Source organism: Loxodonta africana, chromosome 8 (genome assembly GCF_030014295.1).
Source record: "Loxodonta africana isolate mLoxAfr1 chromosome 8, mLoxAfr1.hap2, whole genome shotgun sequence".
NCBI lineage: Eukaryota > Metazoa > Chordata > Mammalia > Proboscidea > Elephantidae > Loxodonta > Loxodonta africana.
The window spans coordinates 91,549,994-91,573,104 of NC_087349.1; the positions used below are offsets into that span (position 1 = coordinate 91,549,994).

Here is a 23,111-nt window from a genome sequence, read left to right on the forward strand (position 1 = left end):
TGACTCTGGATCAGCACCCAAAGCACCGGCCTAATCTTGTAAGTCCCCATGATGTATTCTGTTAGGAGTTACCTCTATGTTCTAGCCAAACTGTATCTTCAGGCCTGTGGTCTAGAAGGGAGAGACTTCATAGAGGAAAGAGCTTGGACAGCTTAGCAAGGAGGTAGGAAGGACCTCCCTGGACTTCCATGTAGAAAGAAGAGGTAATCAGAAACTTTAACTGGGTAGTATGACAGTGAAAAAGTTATTAGATTTGAATCTCTTTTATTTCCCACCATTTTTTTTTTTTTTTTACTTCCGCCATGTTCTGATAGTGTCTAGCAAGCAGACTTTCAAAATACCGAGGGAGCTGTATGAGATTGGCATAGTCTAAAGCAAGTGTTTTGGGAGAAGATTTACACAAAGTAAAGTAGCTATTGGTAGATTTAACAAGATGTAAGGCAAAGCCTGAGCCCTGTGAAATAAAAGGTGGTAAGGGGGAAAAAGTGGTAAGTGGGAAAGCCAGCTCAGAACTGAGGAATGAGCCTAGCAGGTAACAGCCTAAGAGGCCTTTGGTACTTACTGATGTGTCGTTCCTTGGTCATTTTCTCTTCAAAATGTCCCCCTCTGGATTTTGGCTGGGTTTGTTACATGCCTCTCCAGGTTCCTGACCAGAAGTCTACTCATTACTGCATGAGCCAGCATCCCCATGGTCTTTGTTCCATGGTAGGACTACAATTTCTTCTTGTTGACAGCATTATCAGATAGTCTTCGTATAGCTGTAATTCCTTTGTTTAGATTGGGAGTATTATTCATTTGAAGATTTTTATTTTATTTTGATTGGCTGACGCTGTTGTCTTGTTTTTTATTGTAGTTCTCCACAGTTCCTAATATGTTCTCTGAACTCAAAGACAAGAGGTGAAGCTGGTCAGATCAGTGTTAGTGTTGGCTCCTGTCTGTGGCCTGGGATTACTTGACAGAACAGATAGAAAGACTTTGGCAGCAGCTTCTTTTGAGATTCTGGGCAGGGCCTTTATTTATCTGAGCCCTGAATCGTAGACATTCATGTGAGGGCAAACACCATGCTTATTTGTCTCTGTCACAATTTCTGTGCACTTAGAAGATGTGTGATTTTTGCTGAATGATGATTAAAACATAGGAGCTGCGGGACGAAATGAGAGATCCTATTAAAAAATAAAGTTTACAAATCAAAGCTCTTTTGCAACACATTTCCTGCATTTTTAGAGTCCATTTAAGCAATTTTATATTATGTATAGAACATCTGAGATAATCTTAAAAGTGCACTGTAAATGTGTGCTTTTTTTTCCTTTTTTTTTCTTTAAAGAAGAGAGATTTGATTTTGACCCATAAAATTAATTTAAAACATTTTCCCCACCAATGGGTACTAAATTGCCATTCAGAGAAATCTCTTTGGAAACCATTATTGCGCGCATGTTTATTTCATCATCCTGCAGTTAGCTTGATGTTAGCTTGTTCAATTCATGCCTCATGTCCTCTGTCTTGAATAACACTTTATTTAAAAGCTCTTATCCTAAAGAAACCAGCTGTGTGGTGCCATTATCAGCCATTTACTCGTTTATTGTTCAGAGTAATAAAATAGAGAAAATCAAACTTATAAAAGCTAAAGAACAATTCCCTTTTAATTTCCTGTTCTGTGAAAAGTAAATATTAGGAAGTTCATTTTGTGTGTATTTATAAAGACTCGCTAATGTTTTAAGGAAAACCATTTTATTGGGAAGTCACTCTTCAGTATCTCATTTCTTTTGTGTGTGTGATGTTTATTTGCTTACATTTTCTTAATTTCTAAAACTGTACTAATATGTTAAAAATTATTTTCCATCAAAAGTAATAATCTTTTGTGGGTGTTGCTAGAGATAAGGAATTAATATTTGAGAAAAGTTTGTTTATTTTAAATAAGGAGTAATAACATTTTCATTAATGTGTTTAAAAAGAACAACTGTCCAAACCTAATCCAAATAATTTTTGCTGTTTCCTTAGGAAACCAGTATTCTGCTTAGTGATAAAAGATTCCTGTAGTGTGGGGTCTTTATCAGTGTAGTATAGCTTACAGATGAAAAAAGTTATGCTTCTTCTTTTTTATAGTTAAGAATGCAAATTTTATCCCGTATGTCTTTTTTTTTGCTTTCCCAGAGAATTCACAATGGCAGAAATTGAGCACTTTGTAGATCCCAGTGAGAAAGACCATCCCAAGTTCCCAAGTGTGGCAGATCTCCACCTTTATTTGTATTCAGCGAAAGCCCAGGTCAGCGGACAGTCTGCTCGTAAAATGCGCCTAGGAGATGCTGTTGAACAGGTAAGGTTCCTTAGGTAATTTAATTTACAATTTACCAATTTGGTGATTGCAGTACTTAGCAGATTCTGAGTTCTGGATGATAAAACCCTTTATTTTAGCAGTCTTTTTATTTTACATACATTATTATTACCTTTTAAAGTTGTTTTTTTTTTTTAGTGGGAAGAAAAGGAGTCCCTGGGTGGTACAAACAATCAAGCACTCAGCTACTAGCCTAAAGGTTAGCAGTTCGAACACACCCAAAGGTGCCTGGCAGTCTGCTTCCAAAAGATCATAGCCTTGAAAGCCCTGTGGAGCAGTTTTATTTTGCATATGTGGGGTTGCCATCAGTCGGAATTGACTCGGTGGCAATTAACAAGTGAGGAAATACCTGGCCATCCCACTTTGTGGGCCATTGGGGCTAACATGAAGAAAATGTTTAGCACAGCACCAAGAAAAAAGATCTCAGTTGGCACTGTGCCTCACTAACCCAAATTTTAACAATACATAGTACTTTTGGGAAGATAGAATTTGACTCTTAGAATGCAAGCTCTCTTCTGTATTTTCCATAGCAATTGGAACAAGACCTTGCATATGGTAGAATTCCTCCCAATTTTTACCTGGAGAAATGAGTGAGTGAAAACTTTCTGACACTAGCTGCTGCCCAGTAGTAGAAAGGGTTGCCCTGGGAAGCGGTGAGCTCCCTGCCCCTAAGGATTTTTAGGGAGAGGCTGAGCGATAACTTGTCAGCCGTGTTGCACAGAAGACCCCTGCAGCGGGTAGGAGATAGGGCTCAATGCGTTCTAAGATTTTTCCAGTACTAGATTGTAAGATTACCGATACTGTATGAGGTTCACAGATTTTCAGTCTGGTTACTTTTGTTAATTCAGAAGAACTTTGCCCAGGTGAGAATTACCTGTATATGATAATAGCTTCTTTCACTTACACTAGCTGAAACCAAGGTTCAGGACAAGTTCAAAACAAGTCACGAGGCTGTCAGTAGAATGTGCCCTTGGTTTTGTGGTTCTCAGTATAGTGTTACTTACCCACAGCAGTGTTTGTCTTATTTTTTAACCATCGCCCACATTATATATATTTGACAATGTGACCTTGTACATGTCTTTACTCCATATGGCAGAAAAAAAAACCCACTGCCATCGAGTCGATTCCAACTCATAGCGACCGACAGAGTAGAACTGCCCCATAGAGTTTCCAAGGAACTCCTGGTGGATTCAAACTGCCAGCCTCTTGGTTAGCAGCCGTAGCACTTAACCGCTGTGCCACTGGGGTTTCCATATGATAGTTTCTATTCTGTTTCATTAAAAAAAAATTTTTTTGTTCGCAACCCACCTTTGAAAACGCTGCCCAAAAATGTAATTACTATTTTTTTAAAAAACTATATTTAGGCTAAATATGTATGTATGTATGTGTTTTTAATTTTGCCTGTTTTTAATTAGCAATCACAATAGCCCTGTGAAATGTGAGTACTGGCTCCACATTTTAGAAGAATAAGTAGTAGCACGTGGTTCACAATTTGGAAAAAAATGTATCATTTTTAGTACTGTAGATTTAGTTGTTAAGTGTTGGGCTGAATTTTTTCTGACCCTGTGAAGTACAGGAGAAAGATTTTTAATAGCTCCATTATCATCAGCTTGTTAACTTGGCATTGGCCCTTTTAAAAATAGCCAAGATCACATTATGGGTATTTGAAATTGTTCTGAAGGGTGGATAGGTGAGTTTACCTTGTGTTCAGTGATTTTTCAACGGATTATGAGTAACTGCATAAAATGGTGCTTTGGCCTTCAAAACTCTTAATGTGTGTTTTTTCTCCTTTCCCTGTGCTTGTTTATTTATTCAGGGTGTGATTAACAACTCAGTGTTAGGCTATTTCATTGGCCGTATCTACCTCTACCTCACCAAGGTTGGAGTATCTCCAGATAAACTCCGCTTCCGACAGCACATGGAGAACGAGATGGCCCATTATGCCTGTGACTGCTGGGATGCCGAATCTAAAACGTCCTACGTAAGTAGAGTGGAATGGTTTTTACTGTGTGGATTTCACGTGTTAACTTAGAAGTGTGGATACCAAAATTGCCTTTTGTGCACTTCACATTAGTGGAACAAGGAAAAAAGTGATCTTTGCCTGAGCAAAATAAAAAAAGCAGTTACCCCCTGCCTTTGTATAAGGAGGGGGCTATTTGTGTCCCAGGAGCCTTTTGTAGACTTATGTGGCTTTTTCAGAGAGAAAGAGAGAGAGAGAAGGTAAATGATGGGTCAGTGCTTATAAGTAGGTTCCTGGGATGGGCAGTATTGTTGGTACTGTCTCTGCATGGAGCTAGCCAGGGTGGCCTCCTCCTGACAAGGATCCCAGCAAATGTTGAAAATAGTGGTGTGGCTGAGTAAAGAATGTCAGAGTACTCTTAGCTGTTTGGTAGGTTTGGGGGATAACTTCTAGTAAATTCTGTCATCTTGGTTTAAAAAAAAAAACCACAAACCCATTGCTGTCAAATTGATTCCAACTCATAGTGACCCTATAGGACAGAGTTTCTAAACTATAAATCTTTTTTTTCCTACTTGATTTATTTATTATTTTAAATAATATTTTATTGTATTTTAGGTGAAAGTTTACACAGCATGTTAGGTTTCCCTTTAACAATTTTTATACAGATTGTTCCATGCCATTGGTTACAACTTTTACGATGTGTCAGCCTTCTCATTATTTCCATTCTGTTTGTTCTGTTTCTTTTGATCTAGCTTCCCTTCCCCTTCTGCCGTCTCATCTTTGCTTTTGGGTAACTGTTGACCATTTGGTCTCATACAGTTAATTGTTTAAGGGAGCACCTTACCCACAGGTGATACTGTTTATTTTATAAGCCAGTCTATTTTTGGCTGAAAAGTGACTTGCAGAAATAGATTTGATTCCAAGTTCAAAGGGTATCTTAGGGCGATAGTTTCGGGGGTTCCTGTAGTCTCTATCAGTCCAGTAGGTCTGACCTTTTTTTAGGAATTTGAGTTTTGTTCTACCTTTTTTTTTCCGTTCTATCAGGGACCTTCTATTGTGTCCTGATCAGAACAGTTGGTAGTGGTAGCTGAGTACCACCTAGTTCTTCTGGTCTCAGGTTTGAAGAGGTTGTAGTTTCTGTGGACTTTCAGTCCTATGGACTGGTTTCTTCTTTGAGCCTTTGATTTCCTTTTTTTTTTCCACATGAGCAAAGCTTTATTAAAGAGGCTTGCAAGCAGAGATGAGGAGGGCCTAGGCAACGCTTACCCCCATCTCCGAGCCTTTGATTTCTTTCATTCTCTTTTGCTCCATGTAAATAGAGACACCAATAGTTGTATCTTAGATGTCTGCTCACAAGCTTTTAAGACCCCTAGATGCCACTCAAACCAAACTTGGATGTAGAACATTATCTTTGAGAACTATGTTATGCCAGGTAACTAAATTGTCTGCCCAGTATATGGTCCCAAGGCTTTTGACCTAGTAAACCAATCCCACGAATTGTTTGGATATGTGTAGGAAGCAGGCTGTAAACCTTAATGGAAGCATATTGCCATATCTTTCTCCTGTGGAGCAGCTAGTAGGTTTAAACCATCGACCTTATGGTTAGTGGAGCGCTTAACCACTGTGCCACCAGGGCTCCTTATATCTTGGCTAGGAATTACCTTTTCTCAAATTCTATATATTTAATAAATCCCAGGTCACCCTCCCACCCCCCAAACATGAACATCAGTACTGACGCTTAGGATTGAAAGACATTTTGACTTAGGAGGTGTTTTCTGCATTGGTAGGAGCCCTGGTGGCGCAGTGGTTAAGCACATGGCTGCTAACCAAAAGATCAATGGATTGAACCCACTAGCTGCTCCATGAGAGAAGGATGTGACAGTCTGCTCCTGTAAAGATTTACAGCCTTGGAAACCCTGTGGCAGAGGTTCTACTCTGTCCTACAGGGTTGCTATGAGTCAGAATCGACTTGATGACAGTGGATTTGGTTTGGTTTGGGTTCTGCATGGGTGGCAGTGGGGACAAGAGGGCATCCAAAACAAGGAGGCGGAGAACCTCCTGGCATTTGGGTACTAGAGAGGCCACCTCTTTCATATTAAAAGATTCTAGTCCAGAGACCACTGGTTGCCATATGCCTTTGGTACCACTGAGACTTTTAACTTTTAATGACTTCAATTTTTAAATATTGAAAATAAAAGTTAGTCATTTTAAAAAAGAAAAAAACAATGCTGAAGTTTATGTAGAAAGTGAAACTTTCAATCTAATGCCTCTTCCCGGAAGTGTTTCATGTCTCTTCTTCTAGATCAGAGATCAGCAAACATTTTCTGTAAAGGGCCTAATTAGTATAATTTAGGCTTTGCAGGCTACATATCTTCTCTGTTGCTCATCTCTTTTTTCAAACAACCATTAAAAAATGTAAAAACCATTCACAGCTGACCAAGTGTAGAGAAACAGGCCCATGGGCCTTGATTTGCCAAACCCTGTTCTAGATGATTTTTCTATGCATTTTAAACATACACACAAATGCATGATACTGTGCATATGTCTATAGAGGTTGTTATTGTGGTGGTGGTGTTGTGTTATTAATGTTGCTTTTAATGTGTCCTTTTTCCTTTGTGGGATTAGGAAAGAATGGCAGTAATCTGCTAGACTTTTCTTACTATTTTATTTATTAGCATGCTTGCTTGACATATGCCAGAGTGATAATAGTAATTATTTTTGGATTATGGGTGATCGTTAATTTTGCTACACTTTTGAGATTTTCTGTATTTTTTTTTTTTTTTTGATACTCAGGTAAAACACTTTTCATTTTGTGTGAGAAAAGATTACTTCTTTTTTCTTTGTTCCACATCAGTTCCCCTCTATTAGTTTGCTCTGACCTTTTTTCCAGGTTAAATCAGGTGCAGATTCTTGCTTTCTCAGTTTAGATTCTAAATCTGGCCTAGATCAGCTTTCACATTTCACTTATTTCTTCATTCAGCATTTGTAATTGTTAAGGGCTAGGTACTAGTCTGAATGCCTTACATGTATTATCTTAGGTTATTCTCACAATAACTCTATTTTATAGGTCCTGTTATCCCTGTTTTTACAAATGAGGAAACTGAGGCACTGGGCAGTTAAGTAATTTGTTCAAGTCTCACAGCTAGTAAGTGGTAGAGCTGAGAGATGAGCCCAGCTTGTCTGACTCCAGGGTTTATGATTTTAACCATTATACTATCCTGCTTTAATAAACCCCACTACACATGCCTGCCAAGCCTTATCTGAGTGGCACCAAGCTATGGCCGAACCCTGAAGGCTTGGGGTTCAGAAAATGTGAGTCTAGCATTGAAATTAGGCTACGTTTTGTGTAGTTGTAAGGCCACTGGGAGACAGGACTAAAAAAAAAGCAGCTCCAAAAAAACAAACTTTTTAAGGAGAGGGGAGAAATTCTTTTAAAGACTTGAATACTTCCTTTTTGTGTGCTTTATATTTTATTTTTTTAATTTAGAAAAATTACTGATAGAGATAAGGCCACACCCTTTCCCACTCCCTCCTGAGAGGTAACCATTATCCCAGAGTTACAGCTTATCGTTCTCAGGCATGTTTTTATAATTTTACTTTTTAGTACACAAATATGTTAGCTGATGTCTTTAATAACTGCTGGTGATATGTTTCAGTGTATAAACTAGTTGGTGTCTTTAGTGAATGCCAGATTATCAGGTTATGTGTTTTCAAGATTTGTTCTTTAATTCCTTTTGTTGTTGTTACGCATTTGGATTTCTGAGATCATACGAGTTTTATATTTGCCCATTTATTCCAAGTGGCCCACGTGACACCATGCTTCTGGGAACCTTAGTAATTGTGATGATTGGATTTTCCCAAACTCGTGGATCAAGGGCAAAAAATAAATATTAATGAGAAAGTCTAACTAGATATTACTAAATTAAGCCTTTTACCTCTTTTGTTCTTATTCAAATAAGAGGTTCTTAAGGGTTTTTAAAAAACAATTTAGATTTTGCTTTTGAAACGTATCTTAGATTTTATAAGAGATGGAACCTGGCACCACTAAAATCGTAACCCTGTTGTTTAGTTTTATTCTGTGACCTACACCTTACCTGCTCTTTACTGAATTTTTCTTTGTTCGGTAATGAAGCTGAATTGAGCACAAATGCCTACGTTCATGAGCAACTGAGATTTGTGTTTAGGACAGCTGTCTGATGCCGGGTTATGAGAATGGTAGGTATTTCATCCAGAGGGCTGGCTTCTGCCACATTCAAGTTTGAACCAAATCTACAGGTTTTATCTAGGTTCATATTTTATTTCTATAATTAAATCCTAGAATGTATTAGTTTACCCAGCATTCACAATATGATAAAATAAATGTCTAGAAAGTAAGAAGACTGCTTTGTGTACATGTGTAAATTTATCCTTTATAGACGTCTTAGCTGCCTGACATACAAAACTATTCCTGTTTCAAACAAAATTGAAGTGGAGATTCTGTGACTGGATTTCCTTGAATATGTGAAAGGCTTGGTTACAGCCTGCATGCGTTTGTTAACGAACCAAATGTCAGGTATAAATGCTTTTATCGGTTGTGTCCTTTTAGGGCTGGATTGAGATTGTTGGATGTGCTGATCGTTCCTGTTACGACCTTTCCTGTCATGCAAGAGCCACCAGAGTTCCACTTGTAGCAGAGAAACCTCTAAAAGAACCCATATCCTTTCTTAATTATTCTTAAAACTCAGGTCCTGTTACTCAGAATTAAAGTTTAAACACTGGTTATGTGTAAGTCCGAGTCTACACATTGTTCTATGGATAAACTGAGATGTTTTGCATATTGTGGTGACATTTAAACTTCTAATTTTGCACATCTCATTGCTTCTTTCCTATTCTCTTTACTTGTAATTTGATGTGTACCAAGTCAGCGGCTGGTTCTCAAAAGAAGCATTCAGAAAAATGTTCTGAGGTATTTCAGGATATTGGCCGGTTTTCCTCAGGTGTTTCCAAAATGCATTTCTCTATACTTCACCTGCCTACATGCTCCTTCAGTAAAGGGTACCTGATGAATACTTTTTCTGTTGAAAAATGAGTGGCATTTTATGGTAGATGAAATAAAAACTTAGCTCCCTTGATTTGTAAATCAGAAAAGCAGAAGTTCCCTCCCTTTACCAGGCACTGAGGTTGTGAGCTGATTTCTTGGAGCAAAGCCAGTGATAGGAAATAGATCCTGTTCTGTTGGGGCATTTTAGAAATGAATAAATTGTTATTTGAGGTTATTATGCAGTGGATTTGGTTATGTGGCTAATTAGATTATATTTTCTTTTTAGATATTTGTTTTCCCTTGTGCTTGAAGTCAGCGTAGACAGGATCTGGGGTTCTAATAGAGAACTGGTAGCTGTATTAAGTTGGTTGATTGTTTTCAAGATCATTTCCCCAAATACTCAAGCAGTGCTGTTTTGTTTTGTTTTATTCCTTGACTACTTCATACAAAACAGTCAGTGTTGTCCAGTTTGAACCCAATAAGGGAGCAATTGGTAAGGCATATAAGAAGGATGCAAAGCTGGTGATAGAGTACCTTGCCATTTGTGATGAGTGCTACATTACAGAAATGGAGAAGCTACTGAATGAGAAAGGGTGAGATTTAAGATGTGTACTTTTATTACATGGGCTTTAGTCAGATATGTCTGCCAGGTTCTGAAAGTTAGGGGAGATGAACTTCTGTAAAAATTTTTCGTGGGTAAGTACTGCCTCTTGACTACATTTAGAGTACTGTCTCTGCTGGGATTTTGGGTAGCTGCTCATTCTATAGCCTGGAAACAGATTTGAAGTAGACTCTAAAGAACAATTTTTTTCTAAAAACTTTCTTAGAGGAAGAGACTTGTCCAAGATAGTGGCCAAAGAAGGAGCAGGAACCATAGCTCCTGTCTCTTAAGCCATTGTTCATTTTTGTGGACTCTGCAGTTTTTTAATACAAAAACAATGGAGGAGTTCTTTAAAGGAATACAGCAAATCCATCACTAAACAATATGAAATTCGCAGTATCTGGCAAACAAGAAAAAACTACTAGACACATGAAAAAGCAAGAGAATGTGACCCATAATGAGGAGAAAAGTTAGAAGAAGCAGACTCGGAAATGACAGACATGATAGAATACACAGATAAGGATGTTAAAACAGTTATTTTAAGTAAGCTTCATATGCTCAAAGAGATACAGAAAAACATGAACATATAAAATAAGAAATGTAAATATATAAAAGAAAAGCCAAATGGAATATTTTTAGAGGTACTATCAAATGAAATTTCACTGTATAGGATAAACAGCAGATGTAAACATTGCAGAAGAAAGACCGTTAGACTCAAAGACATGCAACAGAAACGGTCCAAAATGGAGCACAGGAAAAATAAACAGATCTGCCTTGGCATGTGGGACAATATCAGGCAATCTAGCATGTACGTAATTGGAAGTCCCAGAGATTGGGGGTGTATCTGAAGATACAGTGGCTAAAAGTTTTCTAAATTTGATGAAGATGAAACCCACAGATTAAAGAAGCTCAACCACAAGCTGGTTAAACATGAGCACACTGAAGCACACTAGAGTCAAATTGCTGAAAATCAGTGATAAAGAGAAAAATCTTAAAAGTAGACAGGGAGATAGAAGACTCCTTACATAAAAAGGAACAAGGTAATGGTTAGAGAGTTCTCATCAGAAACTATGCAGGCTACAGTACAATGGAATGAAATCTTTAAAGTGCTGAAAGACAAAAAAAAAAAAAAAAATGTTACCTAGAAACAGCAATTAATTGGGTCCTGAATTTTTAAACCAGTTTGACAATCAATGCCTATTACTTTGAGTGTTTAGATCATTATATTTAATGTAATTATCCATATGTTGAACTTCAATCTACCATCTCACTATTTTCTATTTGTCGCATCTGTTCTTTGTTCGTTTTGCTTCTGTGCCTGCCTTCTTCTAAATTCAGTATTTAGTACTTCTGTTTTATCTCCACTATTGGTTTATTAATTATATGCCCCTTTGTGTGTTTTTTTCCCAGGTGATTGCTCCAGGGTTTACGTTATGTATTTTTTATTGATCATAGTCTACCTTCAAATGACACACTGGTACCATTTCATATATAAATATATGCACCTTACAACAATATATTCCCAATCCTTTCCTCTTATTTTTTGTGTCATTGATGGTACACATTTTACTTCCTCTTTATAAATTCCATAATGCTTCGTTACTGCTTTTCCTTAAAACGGTCTGTTATCTCTTAAAGAAATTAAGAGGGGGAAAAGGTTTATATTCACCCACAAATTTATCACTTCCAGAGGTCTTTGGGTAGATCTCAATTTCTATATTTCTCCCTGAAGAACTTCCCTTAACATTTCTTGCAGTGCAGGTTTCTTGGTATTGCCTTCTCTGAGCTTTTGTTTGACTGAATGTTATTCCCCTTCATATTTGAAACACATTTTTGCTGGGGATAGGATTCTAGGTTGACTCTTTTTTTTTTTTGGTCTTTCAGCACTTTAAAGATTTCATTCCATTGTACTGTAGCCTGTATAGTTTCTGATGAGAACTCTCTAATCATTACCTTGTTCTTTTTTATGTAAGAAGTCTTCTATCCCTCTGGCTACTTTTAAGATTTTTCTCTTTATCACTGATTTTCAGCGATTTGACTCTAATGTGCTTCAGTGTGCTCATGTTTAACCAGCTTGTGGTTGAGCTTCTTTAATCTGTGGGTTTAATCTTCATCAAATTTAGATGTAATTGTAATGACACAAATAGGTTTAAAAGTAAGAGGATCAAAAAGAATTTACCATACAAACACTAATGAAAATAACATCAGTCAAAGTAAACTTCAGAACAAGGAAGACTACCAGGGACAAAGAGGAGTATTTCATAAGAATAAAGGGGTGAGTTCATTAAGAAGATATCATCCCTAAATGTGTACGCAGCTAAAAATGTAACTTCAAAATGTATGAAACAAAACTGACAGAACTGAAAGGAGAACTGTAGACAAGTCTACAGTTATAGTTGGAGATTTCTATGTCTCTCCCTTGGTAATTGGTAAAGCAACTAGACCAAAAAAAAAAAAAACCAGTAGGAATCTAGAAGACATACAACAGCACTGTTAACCAACTCAACGTAATTGTGCATAGAGAATGCACAACCTAATATCTAGCCTTTTACAGAAAAAGTTTGCTGACCCTACTATATACATTAAGGAGCCCTGGTGGTACAGTGCTTAAGCATTTGGCTGCTGACCGAAAGGTCAGTGGTTCAAGTCCACCATCCACTCACCAAGAGAAAGGTCTGGTGGTCAGCTTCCGTAAAGATTACAGCCTAGGAAACCCTATGGGGCTTTCTACTCTGTCCCATAGGGCCCCTATGAGCTGGAATCAACCCACGGGTAGTGGGTTTATCATAGACATTAAACTGCATGAAAGAAGCTTTAACCAAAAGATTGCATACTATATGAAACTTTAGGGAAGACATCAATAACAACAAAGTAAATACATAAAACACTGTAAGAAAGACAGATGTAGTCTGTCGTGACTGAAGCAAATCAGTGGTCGCCTGAGGTGGGGAGGACTGAAAGGGAAGGGACGCAAGGGAACCTTTGGGGCAGTGGTGGTTGTATGTGTATATACGTTTGTCAAAAAACCTATCATGAGCTCTTATAAGCTGAGGATACAATTATCCATTTTAGTAGGAAAATTTTTAAAACATTTCTAATTTCTAAGAAGTAACATCTATGCTAAAAAAAAAAATGAAATCCTGTTAAATTGGACACGTTCACTAGTTAGAGATCATACAACAAACAAGACAGTTTTCTTTTATGGATCCTATAATAATGGTGGTGCTCTTGCTAATTTCAGCTCTTTTGTAACTGTATGCTTAGACAGCTCACAGAGAGCATACATAGGACACTCACTGTTTACGTAATGGAATCCTAAACACACACACACACACACACACACTTCAGACAGAAGAAATCAGTGGAACCATCCAGATGATGCATGAGATTATCACTGCTAGAAACTAGTGCCACCTCTACAGCTTCAGTGACAACCACATGAGGGCTCTCTCTTCCCAGCGCTGAGCTGCTCATGAGGCAAGAAAAATCCAGGTTGATATTCACAATGTGAGGAAATAACTTTTAAGCTGAAGTGTGGGTATTAGATGAAGCACTTATAGAAGTGAATTCTTATAACCTGAAACTGGATGTGACATATCACAGGATATGACTTTTTGGGAACAATATTCACATATCAAACAGAATCAGTAAACTTTCTATTTCATTGATACTTAATCAACATACGTGTCAAAGTTTATTTTGAAATAAGATAACTGATTCATTTTTACATTTGTTGGGACAGTAATGAAAATAGAAATCTTTTTACCAGCAGGAATTAAACAAATTTTGGATGTTCTTATCTTTTGATCTCAAAACCAGAAGAGTTAATGTCATTGAGTCATTTGCTGAATTTTATAAAACTAGCCAGAATACTGTTATCTGCCATTGTTGGAATAATACAGTGAAACCTGTGAGAGCCAGAACTTGATGGGACTGGCTTGTTTTTCCAGGTCTCGAAAGTTTTCTGCCTTTGACAGGGTTCTGTCTTACCACTTTTCTTTTGCTCATTTTAATGGAAAATATTTGAGTTTTCCTTCTCCGATAGGTTTCTTCCTTATAGAGGTTCCAACTCTCACAGGTTTTACCATACTTAATTTGATATTTCTTTTTAAATAATTTATATATGACTTCAGTTATTATATCTGGAGAGTTGGCCAAGTTATATTATACTTTAAAATTAAAAACAATTTAGCAATCAGTAAAATTCCTTTAAGGTATAGAGATGCATGTTTTGACTAATGTGTCTTGTTTCTTTCTAGGGAGTTTACTGTTGAAACTGAAGGGAAAACATTTCAGTTAACAAAAGACATGGTCAGTGTGAAGAGATTCCAGAAAACACTACATGGTAATTTTCTAGAAGTAAAAAAGAAAATTTTTACTCCTTGAAGTTTTTTTTCTTTTCTTTTCTTTTGCAGAAAATATAAAGAGAAAAGAAAAAAAAATTCTTACGGTCATAATACTGAATTTGGAGAATATGTTCAAGACATTTTCTTGGGCTTTTTTTTTTTTTTTTTTTTGTAACATAATCGTACTCGTTATTACTGTTGCTAAGTGCCTTCTAGTCAATTCCAACTCATAGCAACCGTATATGACAGGGTAGAACTGCCCTGGAGGGTTTCTAGACCCTATCTTTATAGGAGCAGATCGCCAGGTCTTCTCTCCTGCAGGGAGAATTGCCAGCCCTTCAGGTAGCAGCCGAGTGTTTTACCGTTGTGCCACCAGGGCTTAATTGTACCCATACTGGTGAATAAATTGTACTACCAACTTTGTATTTCCTATGGTCTGAGGTACTGTGAAAAATATATGTGATTAGAAACTTTCAAAAAATTTTTAGGAAAATCCTTTTACTTCCTAAGCAAAAGAGGGAAGTCACCCCCGTCATTTTTGGCAAATTTTTATTGGAATGTCATTTAGATCAGTGATCTTTCTTGCTCTTTTAAAAGCCAGGGATTATTTTTGTAGAAGAAATTCTATGAATTGGGAAATGAGTGTTTTGGAGCATACATGAAGGCTGCTGATGGTTAACTGTGGCTGACTTGAAGTCCTGGAAGCAGAATAACGCATGCGTGTGAAGTGGCAGTTGTGGAGAGGGTGGCCTGCCTTTGTCTTTGGCCTGCTGTGTTGTGGCCAGGCTTCGCTGAGCCATCAACAGTCTGAGCAGTGATGCGAGCCAGAAGGGAACGCTCCCTGTGTTGGGGGCTTTTTAGCTATAGTGGCAGCTAGTTCAGAGCTGTGCTTCACCATTACTCGGACTGCCACAGAAGTATGGACAGAAAGCACCTTGATCATATTTCTAGAATGTTATTCTTTATTACAGAAAAAAGAAACAGTTTTCTCTCCCCACGCCCCTGTTTGTGATTTTTGGTTTCAATTGTCTCATTTCTCAAAGAACATGAACTCCCCAAGGTCAAAGTCAGTTTTTAGACCTAGACAGTGTTTAGCTCCTTTCTGAATAGTAAGTATAGTTGTTAATACATTTTCTGTGTATACCACAGGTACAGTCTTACCTGTAGAAAGAGCTCTGAGCCACAGTAGAAATGTCTTTGAGTGCTGACTCCTGAACAAACTTCTATAAGGGCCTCTTGACCCCAGAGCCTTTGACATACGGTGGCATAACTTGACTCAAAGAGTTCTTATCAAGATGGCAAAAAAAAAAAAGTAAAACAAACACAAATTATGTGATGCTAGTTGCATGTAGGAATTGTTTTTGTGTCTTACCAACTATGGTAGTAGGTTTTTAATTCTAACAAAATCTTATAAAAACTCTAGAGAATATGATGCAAAACAGATAAGAGTATTGCTTGTTATTCGTAGCTTACTGACTGGGGGAGGGATCTCTGGTACTTCAAGTGTTTATTTCCACTCTGTATAAACAAAGAATTATCTAACTCAATGAAAAATTGTTTCCACTCCAACTTTCTCTTCAGTGGGGTCATGTTTCTTATCAGCAAATAGCTTAGTTCTGATTTCTTTGTCCTGATGTACAGAGATCAAAATCCTTCTAGAATGGAAATATTTTTAGCACTAACAATTGTTTAGAGAGGATCTGAGGTGCATTATATGGGCTTTGAGAGAAGGTTACTGAATTTCTCTCTCTTTTGCAGTGGAAGAAGTTGTTCCGAGTGTAATTGAGCCCTCCTTTGGCCTGGGTAGGATCATGTATACGGTATTTGAACATACATTCCAAGTACGCGAGGGAGATGAGCAGAGAACGGTGAGCTCTCCTGTACAGTGTGTTATTTGTTCTCTTACAGTGTCAGAGGATAAAATTCACTGAAGTACATTTACAAGGCTCTGGAATGATCAATTAGGTGTTATTTATTATAATTCACTAATGATATTTGCATTCCTTATCTTTGCTTAACTGTTTACAAAAGTAAAGCACTCTCTGACATTACTCGTTTGAGCTTATGATGTGTATGTTATTCTAGAAGCCATTATTTTTAAGGTAGAATCATTGTTGCCTGGTGCTTTTTATTCTGAGATAAAACATATTGCTTTAGGGATCTGTCTATCTGTATTGCATCAGTGGGAGAGAAATGGTACTTTCTGGATGTACTTGTGTCTTCAGAAAGTTGGGAAAGATGAGATGACTCATAGAATTTGGTCAAACAAAAAACTGTATGTATGTATTGGTAACGAATTTAAAGGAATCTTCCCAAACGCATAACAGTACCTGAATTATTTGTTAACCAATAAAAAAAAAGTTGCTATCAAGTTGACTGATTCATGGCAACCTCGTGTGTGTCAGTAGAACTGTGTTCCACAGGGTTTTCCTTGCCTGAGTTTTTGGAGGTAAATTGCCAGGCCTTTCTTCCAAGGCACCTCTGGGTGGACTCAGCTTCCAACCATTTGCACCATCCAGGGACTCGAAGTGCTTGTTAAAGATGTAAATTCCTAGGTTCTAGCCTAGAAATACTGATTCATTATACCTGAGACCCAGGGAGCTGCATTTTCAAATAAGAACCCGGGTGGTTCTGATGTGAGAGATTGACAAATGATATACTGATCAATAGCGTTTGGGGTACAGCCTTTTCTAGCATTTAAGCATTGCTGAAGATAGACGTCTTCATCAACTCCCACAGTTTTTCGTTTGGCTGTGATACTTCTGACTCACTCCTCCCTGGCTTCCACTTTATCTCCTCATTCTGACTTACTTCTCTGCCTGCAGAAATTGTACTCATTTAACGCCTAGGCACAGATTTCCAGGAAAACCAATCAGAAGAAGAATGGCCAGGAAGGAGAGGTTGTATATGTAAGAGTAATTGAAAGAAATAGTCACGTCTGCATGGCCATTCTAAAGCATGAGTGTGTTCATTGTGTTGGCCATGAGTTCTGTAGTTCTTTTTAGGATCTCTAACCTTAAAGAATAGACTGATGAGTTCTTGACACTACTATTTATAAAGTCTGACACACTGTTGGTAATATGTACCTTAATAAAGCTGTTGTTTTAATCTCGGCACTAAAGTTGCTTCGTCATTTTCTGGCATTTAAGGGGCAGCTCTTCATTCATTCAGCAGATAGGAGGAACCTGGGCTTGGTACCATGTTTACAAACATAAGGCGTGGTTCTCCTTGGGGAGTGATATTATATAGTTGAATGTATTCTTGTTAGATGTCAAGCTTGCTTTAAGCTTTTCCTCCTTATTTTTCTCGTAGGAAGTTTTTTAAAAAAAAAACCTTTCCAGCTGTTTCTTTGAATCTAACAATATTGCTGTAACTAGAGTTTTAATAGAAATTTCATAAGGGCTAAGGAAGGTGATCCAACCGAATGTGGAATTTACAGAACAATATCATTAACACCACCCTCAAGCAAAATTTTGCTGAAGATTATTCAGAAACGGCTGCAGCAGTATATCGACAGGGAACTTCCAGAAATTCAGGCTGGTTTCAGAAGAAGACATGGAACTGGGGATATCATTGCTGATGTCAGATGGATCCTGGCTGAAAGCAGAAGATACCAGAAGAATGTTTTATTGACTATGCAAAGGCATTCGACTGTGTGGATCATAACAAATTATGGATAACATTGCAAAGAATGGGAATTCCAGAACACCTAATTGTGCTCATGAGGAACCTTTACATAGATCAGGAGGCAGTTGTTCAAACAGAACAAGGGGATACTGATTGGTTTAAAGTCAGGCAAGGTGTGCGTCAGGGTTGTATCCTTTCATTATACCTATTCAATCTGTATGCAGAGCAAATAATCTGAGAAGCTGGACTATATGAAGAAGAACAGGGCATCAGGATTGGAGGAAGACTCATTAACAACCTCCATTATGCAGATAATACAACCTTGCTTGCTGAAAGTGAAAAGCACTTGAAGCACTTACTAATGAAGATCAAAGACCACAACCTTCAGTATGGATTGCATCTCAACATAAAGAAAACAAAAATCCTCATAGCCGGACCAATGAGCAACATCACAATAAGCAGAGAAAAGATTGAAGTTGTCAAGGATTTCATTTTACTTGGATCCACAATCAACAGCCATGGAAGCAAGCAGCAGTCAAGAAATCAAACGGCGCGTTGCATTGGGTAAATCTGCTGGAAACGACCTCTTTAAAGTGTTGAAAAGCAAAGCTGTCACCTTGAAGACTAAGATGCATCTGACCCAAGCCATGGTATTTTCAATTGCATCGTATGCATATGAAAGCCAGACAGTGAATAAGGAAGACCGAAGCAGAATTGACCCTTTTGAATTGCGGTGTTGGCAAAGAATATTGAATATACCATGGACTGCCAAAAGACGAACAAATCTGTCTTGGAAGAAGTACAACCAGAATGCTCCTTGGAAGCAAGGATGGCGAGACTGTGTGTTACATACTTTGGACATGTTGTCAGGAGGGATCAGTCCCTGGAGGACATCATGCTTGGCAAAGTACAGGGTCAGCGGAAAAGAGGAAGACCTTCAACAAAGTGGACTGATTCAGTGGCTGCAACAATGAGCTCAAGCGTAACAACGATTTTAAGGATGGTGCAGGCCTGGGCAGTGTTTTGTTCTGTTGTGCATGGAGTCACTATGAGTCGGAACTGACTCGACAGCACCTGACAACAACAATAAGCAAGAATAAATTAGTGACAGTGTTTTTATGAATTGCATGAGATTGCCATCATGAAGAAAAATTTGATTAGGCTGTGGAAAGCCAAAAATGTTTTAAAGTTATTAGCGCATAGTCTTTCAATCCATTTTCCTATAAATTTGGTATATGAACATTGCAGGTGAAATGAATAAATTAATTTTTCTGTAAAGGCAGGTCTCCACTTCTCTCTCACATTAAATAGAATTATTTCAGGATGTTGGTGAGGCATAGAATTTTGAACTTTCTGAGATGCAGGTAGCTATATTAGTCCGGGGTTTACTTACTGTGGAATATTCACTATCACTTGGCATTAAAGGTTTACTAAGCTTTTGGAAGGATAAACTGGTACCTGTGTCACTCATTATTTTTATAGGAAAAATTCATTCTGAGTTCCGTATTCATGCCTCCAGGTAAACTTTTTGTACAAATATTATTTAAAAACTGCTTCCAGCTCTCACCTCTAATCCGAGATGTTAGAAGGTTTCTGATCTTTCACAGAACATCTTTTGCCTTTTATTTATGAGTAACACCAAAACCTATTTGAAGAGCAGTTCTAGAAGGTTATACTTTTCAGTATAGGTATATAGAACTTTTTTTTTGCTCTGCGCTATTTCTTTTGGACATACATTTGAGAGCTAATTAAATTTGTCCATTTTACTTAGTCACTGCAGGTCATAGATTTTTATTCTATGTTGAATATCCTAAAAGATTGAGTGGGATTTGCTTTCTGACTGTACCACTTTTTATTTGAGATTTGTAGGGAGGTTCTTCATGTGGTCTTTACAGAAAGAAGTAAGGCTTTTTGTGATACCAAGAAATTACCATCGTATATATATTAGCTTTCAGAACGCTTTCACATCATTCGCGTTTATCAACAGACCTGTGAAGTAAGCAGAGCAGGTGGTGGAGACCAACCTTATATAGATGCAGGAACTAAAGTTCAGAGAGATACAAGTTTATGGAGTTATGGTTGGATGCCCATTGAATGTTAACCTCTTTTCGTTTTGAACATTACCAGAACAAGTCACAATTTAGATATTTATAAACTAACGTATTTGGACTTTTTTCTCTTTAAACCATCTAGTTCTTCAGTTTCCCTGCTATAGTAGCTCCATTCAAATGTTCCGTCCTTCCGTTGAGCCAAAACCAGGAGTTCATGCCGTTTGTCAAGGAATTATGTAAGCAAATCCAATTGGGTAACCTCTATGTGAACACCCTCAAGTACATGGAATTTTAGGAAATGTTTATTTCAAGGAGCCCTGGTGGCGCAGTGGTTAAAGTGCTTGGCTGCGAACCAGAAGGTCAGCGGTTTGAACCCACCAGCCACTCCTCGGGAGAAAGATATGGCAATCTGCTTCCGTAAAGATTTGCAGCCTTGAAAACCTGATGGGGCAGCTCTACTCTGTCCTATAGGGTCACTATGAGTTGGAATCGACTCAACAGCAGTGGGTTTTTGGGTATTGTTTATTTTGATAAAAATAATACATATTTAATAATTTATTTTAGTCTCTGCTCCTATTTCTAAGAAAGAGTATATTTGCCCAGGATGCATTATGTATTTGGATGAGTCAAAGTAGGACACAAGTATCAGATTTAAAACTTACTTACTTCTCATGTTGCCCCTGGTGCCCACTTCATCTGAGCAACCCTCGTGGAATCGGACAACTATAGCTCCGTAGTAGATCTACAACCACTGACTCCACAGCACTGAAAAGGGATCCTAGTGGTCATCTGGTGCAGCCCACTTATTTCAGAGTCGGGAAATGGGAAGAGCTCATGGAGCTGCTCAGGGTCATGAGTCTCGAGGTGGCAGAGTCAGAATAGGTCTCCTGGCGTTGGCTCTTCATCAGTACTTGGGACAGCTGTGTCAGATGTAGCTGTGAACGAGGATTTGGGCTCTAGCGAGGAACTTAATTAAACTTTCGGGATTCTTCTCTCCTGTAGCAATAGCGTATTGCTGTCTTAGTTCCTTTTATAAGTTTCCGGAGCTTGTTAGATGACATTAGGACTTTCTCCGTTATTTTATTTTTAATTAATTTATTTATTTTGCATAGCGGAAGCCCTGACCAGGAACGGTGTCTCTCACAAAGTAGACGATTCCTCTGGGTCTATCGGAAGACGTTATGCCAGGACTGATGAGATTGGTGTGGCTTTCGGCATCACCATTGACTTTGATACAGTGAACAAGACCCCTCACACGGCAACTCTGAGAGACCGAGACTCCATGCGGCAGATCAGAGCAGAGGTCTCTGCCTTCTTGGTGACATTTTTTAAATCTTGGAAATGTGTAATGGTTCCTTACTGACTGGAGTTGGATTTTGATGTTTTTATGCCCTGCTTCCTACCTTCTTTTTATTTTTATTTTTTAATTTTTGTGATAGGCTTGTATCAGACACAGCCTGATCTTCAAATCCCCTTGGTTTAATTTTGAAAATATCTATTATGTCTTCTCTAACATTGTAGAGCCATTTGGATAGCTGTGGGCTCATCCTCCAGCAGTTTGCTTTTGTAGTTATTTGTTTATTTGGGCAAGAGAAATATAATCCCAAGAGGTCGTTGCCATAATTTTATTGGCAGGCTTCTGAGGGCTTAGACATTTGTCTATTTATATTTCTATGTAAGTTCATACATGTGTATGTATAAACTTTTCCGTGTTAATCCATGGGAAGCCAATAATGGAGATAAGTACAGATGGGGAAGACAGGGTGGTAATAGCCACTAATTGGCAACTGCCTAATTTATTAACTTTGAGCAAGTAGTTATTTAGAGTGACTATTAAGTGCTCAGCTTGATACAGAGAGTAAATAATAGGGAAAACACAAGTAAAAGGAGTTCATGGTCTAATTAAGAAGTCACAGGTTTCTGGCTTTTTTTTTTTTTTTTTTTTACAAAATCAGATCTGGCTACTCTGGACCTGCGTGCCCATCTGGCTGTAGTTCTCAAACTGCAGCCCCCACACCGGCGGGGTCAGCATCCCCTGGGAACTGGTTAGATGAACAAAAGCTTGGGCTCCACCTTGGACCTCTGAATCAGAAACTGGGGGGAGCCAAGTGGAGGTGAGGGTACCAGTGTGTTTCAGTGAGGCCTCCACATGATTGTGATGCCCATTCAAGTTTAAGAACCGCTCCTGTGTGGCAACCAGCATTTGGCTATGGCTGAGAAACTGCTGGCCCCCTTCACTCATATTTTGTTGACTGGCCCCTGTTGTAAGAGTTAAATTTGGCACACATGAAATCACTTCCAGTGACAATGACAGGGAGATTTAGAATAGTTGGGAAATGCTTTGTAGAAGAATGGAGTTATCCAGTGGAGCTGGAAGGCGTTCTGGGGAGGAAGAAGAGCCTGAGCAAAGACCTGGGAGGGGGTTGAGTATAACTAAGGAAGGAGGCTTCAGTGGGAATGATGAGGAACAAGGTTGGATCCTTATGTGGGGACCAGTCTGTGCAGGACACCTGTCATTATTTAAATGTTATTTTGATTCCATGTAAGGTTTCTTGAGCTTAGGGTAAATACCCTTTTAAACCTAAATAAGTTGGTTGATTCTTGGACTTCTCTTTCCTTTTACCCCAGGTCTCTGAACTGCCCAGGGTCATCTGCAATCTGGCCAATGGCAGCATCACGTGGGCCGATGTGGAGGCCAGGTATCCTCTGTTTGAAGGGCAAGAGACTGGTAAAAAAGAGACAATGGAGGAATGAGGACAGGTTCGGGACATCTGACCACTTGTGCTAATAAAAAAAAAAATAACTCTTATCATGCCTACTTTACAAAAAAACAGCATTGTGACTGCACCCAGGGACTGTATTTTATCCTCAGTGGCTGCCTGATCGTACCGTCTGATGTAAAACCCACCATTAAAATTGAAGAAATTCTGAACAAAACTTGTAATCCATCTGCTTGTGTTTCTGCATTTTCAGCAAAGCTTTTTCTCTGATGTTTGGGTAGACATGCTCAGCACTTAATGTTAAACACTGTATATATATATATACATATATATACACGCACACACATACACACACGTATATATATATGCTTTATTAACAGCTTTACTGAGGTATAATTTACATACCATAAAGTTCACCAATTTTAAGTGTACCATTCATTGATGTTTAGTATAT

General features: G+C 38.2%; 1 protein-coding gene across 1 annotated transcript in view; it reads left to right on the forward strand.

The window, feature by feature from the left end:
• GARS1 (glycyl-tRNA synthetase 1) overlaps positions 1–22,874 on the forward strand; it is a 50,966-nt gene extending 28,092 nt beyond the window's left edge. The window contains exons 9-17 of the mRNA XM_064290113.1: positions 2,152–2,314; positions 4,149–4,313; positions 8,878–8,990; positions 9,765–9,905; positions 14,173–14,258; positions 16,018–16,127; positions 20,080–20,173; positions 21,050–21,240; positions 22,566–22,874. Of these exons, the coding sequence (XP_064146183.1) occupies positions 2,152–2,314; positions 4,149–4,313; positions 8,878–8,990; positions 9,765–9,905; positions 14,173–14,258; positions 16,018–16,127; positions 20,080–20,173; positions 21,050–21,240; positions 22,566–22,691 (1,189 nt within the window). The 3' untranslated portion in view covers positions 22,692–22,874. The remainder of the gene's footprint in view (positions 1–2,151; positions 2,315–4,148; positions 4,314–8,877; positions 8,991–9,764; positions 9,906–14,172; positions 14,259–16,017; positions 16,128–20,079; positions 20,174–21,049; positions 21,241–22,565) is intronic.
• The last annotated feature ends 237 nt before the right edge of the window (positions 22,875–23,111 follow it).